Source organism: Ixodes scapularis, unplaced genomic scaffold, assembly GCF_016920785.2.
Source record: "Ixodes scapularis isolate PalLabHiFi unplaced genomic scaffold, ASM1692078v2 PGA_scaffold4__175_contigs__length_147842914, whole genome shotgun sequence".
Taxonomy (NCBI): Eukaryota; Metazoa; Arthropoda; class Arachnida; order Ixodida; family Ixodidae; genus Ixodes; species Ixodes scapularis.
In genome coordinates this window covers 41,835,932-41,848,530 of record NW_024609879.1, presented here as the reverse complement: position 1 = coordinate 41,848,530, position 12,599 = coordinate 41,835,932, and the positions used below count along the sequence as shown (strand labels likewise).

At 50.3% G+C, this 12,599-nt stretch overlaps 1 protein-coding gene across 1 annotated transcript in view; it reads right to left on the bottom strand.

Moving 5' to 3' along the window:
• The window catches only part of LOC120843345 (myoneurin-like), a 29,811-nt gene that overhangs the window by 1,029 nt on the left and 16,183 nt on the right, over positions 1–12,599 (bottom strand). Inside the window, 2 exon segments of the mRNA XM_040214680.1 lie at positions 1,023–1,242; positions 1,988–2,123. Coding sequence (XP_040070614.1) covers positions 1,023–1,242; positions 1,988–2,123 — 356 coding nt within the window.

The window sequence follows — 12,599 nt, the reverse complement described above, 5'->3', positions numbered from 1 at the left end:
TCTCTTTGAAGGTTGAACTCGGGAAACTTTGAATGTCTGCCCCCAGTGGCGTACCAACTTGTTTCTATGTGGGGGGGGGGGGGGGGGGGAAACCAGACCCACCCACCCTCCCAAAGCCGGGGGTCGGTGCCTCTGGTATCCCTTGGGCGCCGCCTGCCAGTGTTTCGCCTGCTCAGTGGCAACTCTTTCCGGTGGGTAGGGGGGGGGGGAGGGGGGCAAAACTTGCCTTGTTACCCCACTCTGACAACGTCCCCCCGGTTGGTATGCCCATGTCTGACCCTGCTTACTGTAGAATACTGCGCATCCGCCCATTCCACGTGAAGGGCTTATTCCCAAATCTGTAAGATCTGAGAAAATATGCGCCCTACATTTATATGTAAAATTGATGACTGGACAAGCGCCCATCCCCCATTTTTTCGCGATTATGTCTAAATTTTGTGTGGGCACTTGCCCGGTATTTTACAGTAATGCATTATAAGGCGAGTCGTACAAAAGAGTAAAGTGGTAACTACCGTGTTACCTTAGTCTGTCAATAAAGCAATAGTGATAATTATGTATGACTTATTGACACACACTATTCAGTTTATGTGGACCACTAACTCGTGACTTCAGATAAGGCGGTTCCCGCAACCAGTGCAAACTCCCTCGAGGTGCACCAAAGTTGCACCCTTTGGGAACCTTTTAGAGAGTACATTTCCTCTATAATGAAACCTACATCCTCCAGGGAATATTCCCTTAAGAGGTGTCAAAGCTTTACCCTTTAAAGAGTAAATGCCCTGAATAGGTATCAAAGCCACCTTTTAAGGAGCTCTCTTTTAAAAGGTGTCAAAGCTGCACCCTGTGGGAAGTACCTTCAGGACGCTAAAACTGCATCCTTTCGTCGGTACATTTCCTCGATGGGTATCAAGGCCACACCTTTTAGGCAGTATTTCCAAGGGATGCCAAACTGCATCCTTATGGCAATATACTCCTTCAAGGTGTACCAAAGGGGAGTATTCCCTTAAGGGGTGCCAAGGCTGCACCCTTTAAAGTTGCACCTCTGGCTGCAGTCTGTGCATTGGTAGGGGGTCTTTCGCGTGTGGCGTCTCAGGTGCTCCTTGAAGTGGGACGGGTGCCGGAAGTGGCGGCCACAGTCCTCGCACGCAAAGCGACTCTTGTTGTTGTGGATCAGCATGTGGATGTTGAAGCTGTGCTGCCGGGTGAATGTCGCCTCGCAGATCTTGGAGTTGAACGGCTTGATGTCTGCACACGAAATGCATTTTAATGCAACGCCTCCCCATTCTTAAATTTTTGTCTGTCCGTTCGTCTGTCTTTGCACACCCGCTAGATTTAACAAAGATTGACACGTGACCTATATACCATGTCAGTCTCCCACTAAATTTAAAGAAAAAATTGATGTTCCATGGCCTGATGTCATCTGAACTATATGCCAATTGATGAAAATACAGGTTATTCACTTTTCGAAATGCCTGTTTAATATCTTATAAACAAATTGAAACGATTGCTCCTTAAGCACTGCATTTCATCCATTATAAAAGTGAAAACAAAGGTCACCACAACTTTTTTTTTTCGAAATATTGCTGGAAGATGGCTCCACAATTGTGAGAGGCAATTTGGTGCAAGCGGGCACAAAAGTAAAATCAAACCAGAAGGTGTACAAGATAACAGTTACCTCTCAACATAATCTCTCGCAATACTGGTACACTTTTCCCGCCACTTCACCGGTTCTCATAACTGACAGCGTAAAAATGTTCTGTGGCAGCCTTGCCTTTTGCCGAACCGCAGCTTCAAATACTGAGTGTCCTCGCGAGAATTCCTAGCATCGGGTTCCTTTCTGTTGCACCAAACGGTTGCAGCGAGATGGCTTCCATCGGTGTGTCAAAGCATGCCCCGAAAAAGGCTCTCATGCACAACAGGGGACCCCGCTCATGCACACCAGGGTGCAGATGTAGTGACTCTGGCAGCACCAAAACGGTGCTTCGCTCACCCGCGTGACTGCGGTGGTGGTACATGAGTGTTGCCTGGACGGTGAACACCTTCCTCTTGCAGATCTTGCACACCAGGGGGCCCCGCTCATCTTTGCGCTTGGCGCGGAGGGCACGGATGTGCTTCAGGGCAAGGCGCTGGTGCAGTAGTAATGAAAAACTCTACAAATCCATCCGCAAAAAAAAAATAAAAAAATAAACAACGCAGTTTACATTTTTAAACTGCACAACCAGCACATGATTCCGGGAGATATTCAAGCCCTCGCGAGCATTCTTCGAAACAACTGGGGAAAGGTAAAAAGTTTCGGACTGATAACGGACGGCCTTAATGGCATATGTGCCGAACAGAGACTCGAAAAGTAAGTGCAACGAGAGAGGTGGCACCAATAAGGCTGCTCATTTCACGCTTAGGGTTTCAAACCAGCCGGCCCTCTTAGGTAAGAGAACTGGCTGGCTGCATTTCCACCGCCTAGGGGAAAGGTACCCTCGCCATTACAAAATGGCGCAAGTTAAGAAAAAGCACAACTTCAAACATCCAATCTGGTTTTCAAGCGATTTACAACCCAGCCAGAATAGGTAACCATTTTATCGGCAATCCACCATAGATTACTACGAGCGAACGAACGACCAACTAGACAACGAGGACGTCAACCTCCCGGAGACCAGAGAGGAGCGCGGATTGGACACGAATGCTGCGTCCAGCCGTGACTCACATACCCACCGACCGAGTCCCAGCTGATTGTCGACGCAGCACTTGTTTCCAATCTACACTGTGCCGGGACAGATTGGATACACCGGCACACTGTAGATACACGGCCTCCGGTAGGCGACATAGAAAATATGTTATACGAAGGCTGGTTCACACTTGCGACTGCATATGACCATGTGCGTGGGCCTTAAAACCTCTTGTAATCAAAAAGGGAACACGCTGGTGTCATCAATCGAGTAGCCCCTTGGCGATTCTCTATATTTTCTAATGTTCCTTTGGCTCGAAAATATTTTTACGATGTTATAAACGATTATTTGTCACGGATTGTATGTACATTCGGTCTCGCAGATATTGCAAAACCTTCCCTCAAGGAAAATGCAGTTTCAGGGTCGCGTCATAGACGGCGCTAGCATCCCAAGCAGCACTTTGTGAATGGGCCATCGCTGGCAAGTGTACTATGGCCAACCAGATTTTCGATGGCCCAAGCTAGGCCAAAGTGCTCGGCAATAGCAGTGTTTTCGTCCTCGTCTGGTGACTTGCCATTCACTTTATGCCAGTCGCTGGCCATTCACTTTAGGTCAGTGACTGGCCGTTCACTTTAGGCCAGTGACTGGCCATTCACATTTGTCCAGTGGCTGGCCATTCACTTTAGGCCAGAGACCGGCCATTCACCTTTGGCTATGACTGGCCATTCATATTTGGCCAGTGACTGGCCATTCACTTTAGGCTAGTGACTTGCCATTCACCTTTGGCCAGTCACTTTCGGCCAGCCACTGGCCATTCACGTTTGGTCAGCCGCTAGCCATTGACTTCCGGCCAGTCACTGGCCGAAAGTGGCTGTAGTTATACACTTAATACATAATTTATCACAGACCGCCAGAAAATTTGGGTGTTGCTCAGAAGACTGTCAAGAGTTTCGGGAGGTCAAGTTTGAGAACTCAACCCCAGAAACTTTTACATAGTAATGACACGCGAAGCTGCTGCAAGGCTGCTCAATATTTATTGGACTTTTTGAGTACTAAGTCTTACGACGCTGGTTGCAACCAGCATTCCAGTCGTCGTGGGTTCAGGGATGGTATGTTGTCCCACCATTAAGATCCCCCGGTAGTGCAGCAGTAAAAAAAATAAAAAGAAGTAACTTTAGGTGAAGGGACAGTGCAAGAATAGAGAGTTTAAGTAGATCGTTCCGATACCTCCGATAGCCCCGATAACGGTACTATGGATGCGCAAGGGAAACGGTAGCGGAGTATCGGGTATTGTTATCGGAGTCATGGGAGCGATCTACTAAAACTCTCTACTGTTCGGTTACAATATTTTTCACTTTACACAAGCTTACTGGCACTAATGGGAAAGAGAAGCCTTGAGTAAACAGTAAAAGTTTTTACACACTTAAGGGTGCAAATCCGTTTGTCCCTGGGCTAACACCCTTATGGCCAGACTTGTACGTAATCCGTTACAAGTAACGAAATTACTCGTAATCCCTTACATTTATCAGTAATTTAGTAACGGAATATATACATATTTTCTAGAGTAATTTTAAAGTAATTCCTTTACATTTTTGACGTAACGGATTCCTTGTAATTCGTTACATTTTTTTTGTCAGAACCAACCCCCCCCCCCCCCCAAATCCTAAATGAAGTTTTTTTTTGTTTTTTTTTTCATTTTTGTAAAGTCGAGCGCAGTGACACTGTCACGCGAATCGACCAGCGCAAAGGGAGGCTTGGCACTCTTCAGTTCCGCAAAGCCTTTTTTTCAACACCAAGCCCCTGGATCTATCTTTTTTTTTAAACCTTAACATCAATGTCAAAAAATCCAAATAAACAATTCTACAAAAAAAAAGGGGGGGGGGGGAAGGCAAGTTATTTTTGCTTTTTTTTTTTTTTTAGTCTCTGTTTTTTCTTTGCGATCGAAGACGGGGAGACGAGGACACCAAGTGATTGTGCGGCTCTTCGAGAAGCTCGAGGCAGTAAGTGCACAAAAAAGAATTAACAATGTCCTTCTCGGTTATAGTGACTACGACCATTTTCATAATGTCACAACACGAGACAACGCTCCGTCTACCCTACCTTTTTGTGAGTCAGCTTTTTGCGAGCACTTAGAAAATGGTAATAGTCTTCCTTTCTTCTTCCTCCTGTTTTGCCCCAGCAGCAGGATCTTATCTCAAGCAGATATTTTTACAAATAAAATATAATGGTGGCTGGACGCAGACTTGATATTCTGGGCTTGAGGAGAGAGTGAAATTCGTGAGTGGGGCACTAGCGCGGCTTACTTAGTACTCTACCCTTTGCTGGCCGTGGCATCAGCGGACGTCTATCTCGAGAACACCGGAGTAAACTGCAGTCGGCTCGTGCTCCGTGCGTTTTTGAACGGCACCAAGAAAGGCACACAGGGCAAACGTGCGTTTACATTTCCTTGTTTTAACCGACGTTCTAATTAATTGTTGTTATGAGTGTCCTTCTTTTTCTTTTATTACTTATATTTATATACTGGAAACTTTTTTTTATTCACCAACGTCTCAACCGAGGCTCGACCTGTTCAGAACCAAAGAAAGAAGAACATCGAGGCAAACCTGATTTATTATTTAATTATCACCTTACTGTTGCAACTATGTTTTGCTATTGATGACTTCTACAGCTTCGCGATTTAGAAAATAAAGAATTTTAGTAGATCGGTCCGATGACTCCGATAACGATATCCGATACTTCGCCGCCGTCTTTGCGTATGCATCATATCGTTATCGGGTACCGTTATCGCGGGTATCGGAGGTATCGGAAGGATCTACTAAATCTCTCGAATAGCATGGCAACGGCTGCAGCGACGAAGCTTTGCTCTACATTCGAGGTAAATACTACTTCCCTTGCTTCGCTGAAAAAGCTCAATGCAAAGCATGAAGCATTCGTGAGGAACAATTGTGGGAAGTAAAAAGGAGGGAGGATTACGCACCTTTACGTCCGGAGATCGGTCCGGTGCTCAAAGGGGAAATCCGATGCCCGTCCCACCGCGCGGCCGACGGCTACTACCAGCGAGGGTGGTCGCCACGCCGGGTTCGGCCAACGCCATGCCAACAACGATGATCCCGGTATCCAACAGCGTTTATTGAGTACCAGGGGTCCCCAACAAGACACTGCGGTCAAGCGAGCCGCCGCGGACATAGTGTGCCCGCATCGCCCTCCAACCTGAGAGCCAAAGGGGTAATTGCGAGCGGAGTCATCGCCGGTCGGGCGAGCTCACGCCGCTACCCGTCGTCGCAGGAGTTCGGGGCCAGGGCTCTCGGCAGACGGACGTCCACAGGTTGTGCGGACGCCGACTGTCAGAGCCCGGGGAATCAGTAGCGTGGAGTCATCGCCGGTCGGACGATGCTCGCGCCGCGACTCGACCCGCTGCCCGGAGTCCAATCGAGGACTCCTCGACCACACGGCCGTCCACTCGGAGGGCAGGCCCGACTCTCCCTCGCGCGATGTCGCTGTTCCCCCGAAATCGGGGAGACGCCCGGTGGAGTGCGAGAGAGTAGGCCAGCAAGGTGGCGCACCCTCTCCAACACGATACGGGACGAGCCACCTCGAAGCCAGGCAACTCCGGCCGGCACGTCCGCGGCTTACGCCTTCTCGGGGGAGGGAAACCCGTGGCTCCCACAATCCCCCCCTCCTTAAAACATTTGACACCCCTTTCAGAGAAAGGGGCGCCGGCTCTCAAACCCCCAAAAAACAAGACCTGCGTGCTGACAGCACGGGTGCCAGTCGCGCTTACAAATAAAAAACGGGGGCCTTGGTAGCCCCCGAAACTGCTGCCGTAAATGTTCCACATACCGGAGTTCACGACGCTCTGCTGGGGCGATGCACTCCGGTGCCGTAGAATAAAGCCGTGCAAAGTTCCTCGATGCCGACCGATCAGTTCTTCCGCCACACGGAGCACCACTCACTGGGAACGCTGATGCTCGGCGGTGCTGCTCAGTGGTGCCGCTCGGCCTACGCTGCACGTCCTCGACTCGTCGTGGGCCAACCTCCGTCGAAACGAACACGGTGACACGCGTACAAGTCCGCCCATTGTCACTCTCAAGGTGAATGCGGGAGACCAGCGGCAAGGGGAACGCTGGCCACCGAAGCCGAAGGTGCACCCCGGGGCCGGCAGCAAGTGACGTCCGTGGCCAGGCCCGCATCAGGAAGCCTGGTTCAGCTGAGTGCCTCGGTGGGGTCAGGCTGTCCGACGACAGAAGGACGACAGTGGCCATCTTGCCCCGGCCGGAAGTCAGCCTCCCCGTCTGCTGTTCCCGGCCGCCGCGGGTGCGCAAAGTCCCGGCAGCGTTAGCGATGACGCACATCCGGCAGGTCCCGCCCAGCCGCTCGGCGTGTCCCCCGCCGTCGGACGTAGTGGGGGATGGCAGGGAAGAGGGGGGGCACGAGCATCTTCCTGAATGACGGAAAGAAGAGCCCACGCAGCACCCCGCAAACATCTCTTCGCCCTCTCCAGACCCGCAGTATGGCAAGGTCGAAGGGAGAGATCATTGTTCTCGGTCGACACACTGACACCGAGGGGAGGCAATGGTCCCCAAAAACAGGTTTTGGCCGGGTCCTCATTGTATCTGGACTCGGCTGCCTGCGTACATTAACTGGCCTACCGCAGGGTGGGAGGCTCAAGTTGGAAGGCAGGCCACGCGGTGCTACTAACAGAATTAGAGGGCACCCTGCGTACGCAAACTGAAGTCGCCGGAAACTGAGCCGGCGACTCTCCGCTGCCAGCGGTGGCTGCACCAGGAGCCGGGCCGGGGACTGCGAAAACAACTAACTCCGTAGAGTCTTCGAGCTGTACGCATCCCTAGCGAAGCGCACAGAACGGGGTAGCTAAAACGCCGCCCTGTCTATTGTACGTTGTGCCATTATAACGCAAAGCCGTTACTCACGGAAATCAGCAGAAGCTCAAAGGTGTCAGCAAAAACGATCTATCCCGAAAAAACCCTCGCGCCAACCACAATACAAGTGGCGTACAGCGCGCGCGTCCACAGTGTGAGAACTGCTTCTGGACGCCGGCGGATGCGTGGCCTACGGCTCCCGGAGCCCGTCGGTAGCATTACGAGCTACTTGACGACGTTAATGGCAGACGCACCGCCCGACTCTCCCGGAGAGTCCGACAACTCAGTGTCAAAGAAACGCGCGTATTTACAAACCCAGATTGTCCCGCTGACCCGTGAGAAGCTCTTTGCTGCTAACAACATTCGTCGCTAGGCCCACGGGGGTCAATGTAACGTGATTTCCGTGGCACGGAGGCTCTGAGGACGCCGCCAGAGGTGACGACCCTCTAACTAGGTGGGGGTTGGCAGCGGAGTTGGCAACTGTCAGGCAGTGGGGGGACTGTTGCCAGCGACGCCCATCACCAGAGGGGACAGGTACGATAAAGCGTCTCCTGCGGCAAGACACGAAAAAAGAATGATCAAATCGTGACTCACTCAGGTTTCCGGGATGGCTCTTGGACGTGGTTCCCAAATCCGGGCACCGATGGGATTCGCAACATGGCGGCTCACAAAGGGAGCCGGCCTCCCCAAGGGAGGCTCCGCCATCTTGGCATGGCGCGGCGGAGCAGTGCCACGACAACAATAGGTGCCATGGCCCCACGTTGGGCGCCATTTTGTGGGAAGTAAAGGCAGGGCAGACGACGTACCTTTTACGTCCGGAGATCGGTCCGGTGGTCAAAGGGGAAATCCGATGCCCGTCCCACCGCGCGGCCGACGGCTACTACCAGCGAAGGTGGTCTCCGCGCCGGGTTCGGCCAACGCCATGCCAACAACGGTGATCCCGGTATCAGTAGCGTTTATTGAGTACCAGGGGTCCCCAACAAGACACTGCGGTCAAGCGAGCCGCGGCCACAGTGTGCCCGCATCGCCTGCCGACCTGAGAGCCAAAGGGGTAATTGCGAGCGGAGTCATCGCCGGTCGGGCGAGCTCACGCCGCTACCCGTCGTCGCAGGAGTTCGGGGCCAGGGCTCTCGGCAGACGGACGTCCACAGGTTGTGGGGACGCCGACTGTCAGAGCCCGGGGAATCACTAGCGTGGAGTCATCGCCGGTCGGACGATGCTCGCGCCGCGACTCGACCCGTTGTCCGGAGCCCAATCCAGGACTCCTCGACCACACGGCCGTCCACTCGGAGGCAGGCCCGACCCTCTCCCGCGATGTCGCTGTTCCCCCGAAATCGGGGAGACGCGCGGAGGAGTGCGAGAGAGTAGGCCAGCAAGGTGGCGCACTCTCTCCAACACGATACGGACGAGCCAGCTCGAAGCCAGACAACTCCGGCCGGCACGTCCGCGGCTTACGCCTTCTCGGGGGAGGGAAACCAGTGGCTCCCACACAATATGGCACTCCCATCCAGTGCCTCAGCTCAAATGGAGTTCAGCGTATCAGACGACATATTGAGTAAGAAATAACGCAAATTTCTGACCTGACTTTCGAGAGCCAGCTGTTGCTCAAAATACTCAAGGTCATTAAATGAAGCGGGTGGCAACAATAAAAACTTGAATAACCCTCTTCCCTTTGTTTCTTACTTGAGGACAATACTGTTAAAAGTAACGCCACGAAAGTAACGGATTACTTTTTGGGTAACGGTCAGTTACTTTCATGGGAGGGTAATTGTAATTGTAATAAATTACAATTTAGCCACGGGTAATTGTAAATGTAATTCCTCACTATTTTTCAGTAACGTGTACAAGTCTGCTTATGGCCTTCAGGCAACCACCCATAATACGGGTGCTTGCTAACACACTTGTTAAAGGGTGCTTGGCATGAAATGAGCACCTCCTGGGGTGGCCCAGTGGATGCTGGGCCACCCCAGCCAATCTGGCGCCGGGAGGGTGTCATGCGACGTTTTGGTTATGTGGAGTACAAGGTCACATGACGCTTTCTCGACGCTGGATTGGCTGGTAGCGTCCGCCGCGCTCGGACGAAGGGTGAAATGAAGTATAGACCCCAGTGACCATTTCATTGAAATGTGTCCAATACACATATCAGAACTCGTAAATTGTACAAAAATCATATATGGTAATGCATATTCTTATATTACTATTATGTGATTTACAGCTTATCATGTTTACTGAACACATTTACACTTTTTTCACTTAGAGGGATTGCCACATCACCACATACGAGGCATGTGATAAACAAATAATGAGTCACACTAAACACAACTCACTTCATGAAGTAATACAAAAGAGCTCCTTGCAAGCCACATCATAACCCCGTGGGCAATTGGGAAGTGCTACGGCACCCCCCTTTCTCGAACTCTAAGTGAGCAAGCAGTGGTCCCAAGCATCGCACTGCACGGCTGAACCATTGTGAACATCATGGTCTGCCACAAACGAAGCATGTAAAGCTTTCCTGTTTGGAGATCAAGTGACATGTTTTGTTTGTCTCAGAGGATTGCAGGCAACCCACGCTTCGCTTACCACTTGTCTCCTACGCGCATCTGGCTCAACACACAAATCGCGCATTGTACTCGTCTCCCCTGTGAGGCAGACCAAGTTCTAGGCTGTATAAACATACACACAACCCAATTTTTTGTACCAAACGGTCCAAGAAGACGGAAAGGAAGGACTCCCCTCATTCTCGGACCCTCGTTCGTGCAACCGGAAACATACGGCCCGCGGGCCGCATGCGGCCCGCGGCCACTTTCTTTGCGGCCCGCGGCCCGCGGCCCAGCTGAGCGCAGGAACCGCTCGCCATGTCATTCAATGCACTACAGCCGTTGACTTGGCAGAAAGCATTTGAACCCTTTGACCTACTTTTCTCAGAGTCCTCTTTTCCGGGGGGAAACTCCGCGTCCTTGGGGGGAAACTACGGGGGGAAACTCCGCTCACAGACATACGTGCTCCCAAAACGGAGTTTTGGGAGCACGTATGTCTGCGATCAGACGTTCTCACTGATGACCCTCAACAAGGACCGTCTTCGATCTTCTATGACGGACATGACACTGCGAGATGTGCTGAAGACGGCAACCAGTGCGGTGACGCCATATATTGAAAACCTGTCTGCAGCAAAAAGGTGTAACGTGTCACACTAGGTGCGGCCCGCGCAGTTTCCAATAAACAATGTTTGGCCCGCGTCATTTTTGAGTTGTGCAACCCTGCCCTAGAAGATTAGCCCGTCGCTGAAAACTCGAACAAAAGTTGCTTTCCCCACCCCGTTCAGCCCTAAGCTGACAGTGTTGTGGAAGCTACGTGCTCCTTGGGCCAGCCCACGTGGGCCAGCCACACGCTCGTCACGCCACGGGTATTTCGAACGGCTCGGTTGTAACGCGCTGACGCTATTGACACCACCACAACGCTGCCAGCGCCACCAAGGGCAAAGCTGATAACCACGCCTGCCTTGCTACTCCACGAACGCGGGGAATCTTTTCTTTCTGGTTTTGTTTGCGCCGGATGTCCCATGACGCATCGCGCTCTTCGTTCGCTTCTCTTCGAGGGCTTGCTCGAGTGCACCGTTTGGAACGCAAAATATAGCCAGTCGTTCAAAATACAAACGTGCGATTATCATTTACGGTTATTATCCCTCATACTTGATTCACTTCCGAACGAAATTTGAATATTTCAATTTTTGTTTCCGTACCCCTTTAAAGAACACAACTGTGATGATGATTTAATGAATGATGATGATGAAATAATTTTGACTAAAGAGAGTGACCACAAGGGTATACTGAAAGAATCACTAACAATGATGAAACCTAGAAATATATTAGTGCCTTCCCTGTGTTTTGCCATTGAGTAGAAGAAGTTTCTTGGCCTATATTTTTGTTAGAAACAGGTGTGATGCGTCCGTCTTTTTAAATCTTGATGTTGTGCATATCTTTTTTATTTCCTAGGTTGAAAGCTCAAGGCATTCCTTGTTGTTTGTTCAATCACATTTACCCAAATGTTAGTAGGTTGTTTTTTTATGTTTACTGTCCTTGGGTATGCCAGGGGTTGTGAACAGTAAAACGCTGTAAAGCACAGGAAGGAATTCCCTTTGTAAAGTGGTGGCAAGCAGAAGAGAAATTGTAAAGACTGACATCATGTCTTCCCCTACGTTTTCTTTTCTGGGTCGCCTATTCATTTTTTGCCCATTAATACTCAGCTGTGTTTGATACTTCTCTGCGTTTGTGTCATCCTTCAGAGAACCCGTCTTTAATAAATTATGTGTTTAGCCTGTTTAGCTAGCTTGCACCCTCGCTTTTGTTTATTAATAAATGACTGTAGGATTCAACTGCAAGCACCGTGTTAATGCATACTAATAAATAGCAGCATACTTTTATTGACTAGTGCTGATGATTGGACTAGTTAGTAGCCAATTATTGAAAAGAAATCATGAAGAATATGGGAACAGAGGATATGAACACAACACAGCGCTGTGTTGATCTCCTCCCTCTTGTCCGAGCCATTCACATTCCATGTTTTTAATAACACATTTATTAATAATTTTCTGCTTGGTATCATCTGTATAGGGGTTCGCTGGAACGACCCACGTGCTATTGCATTCACTTTCGGGCAGCTCCCCCTTCCTCATGGTGCCATCGTTCAGGAGGTGCAAGGCGGGTGTCACTCTCACTCTTGTGGTTCAGTTCCCCACGTTCCCATAGGTTTCAAGCTGCTAGCCAAACTGAGTCAGGCCTTCCAGCCCTGCAGGAGATGTCAATTCCACTCTTTTAGACGTAGACACCCACATTTTGCGTGCACGTGAAAGAAGCTCCAACAGAGAGGAAACAAAATGATTGGCCTCTTTTAATGCATCCTTTTCTTTTGCTGAGAACATACCTAAACGTTACACGCTATTGTACATTCAGTGTTGCTGCTTAATTTAGGAAGAGCACCTTTTTTCATATAACTTTTTATATAAAGAAAAATCTCAATATAATGGGTCGGGCATAAATGGTTGCTATGAACTGCCCTATAC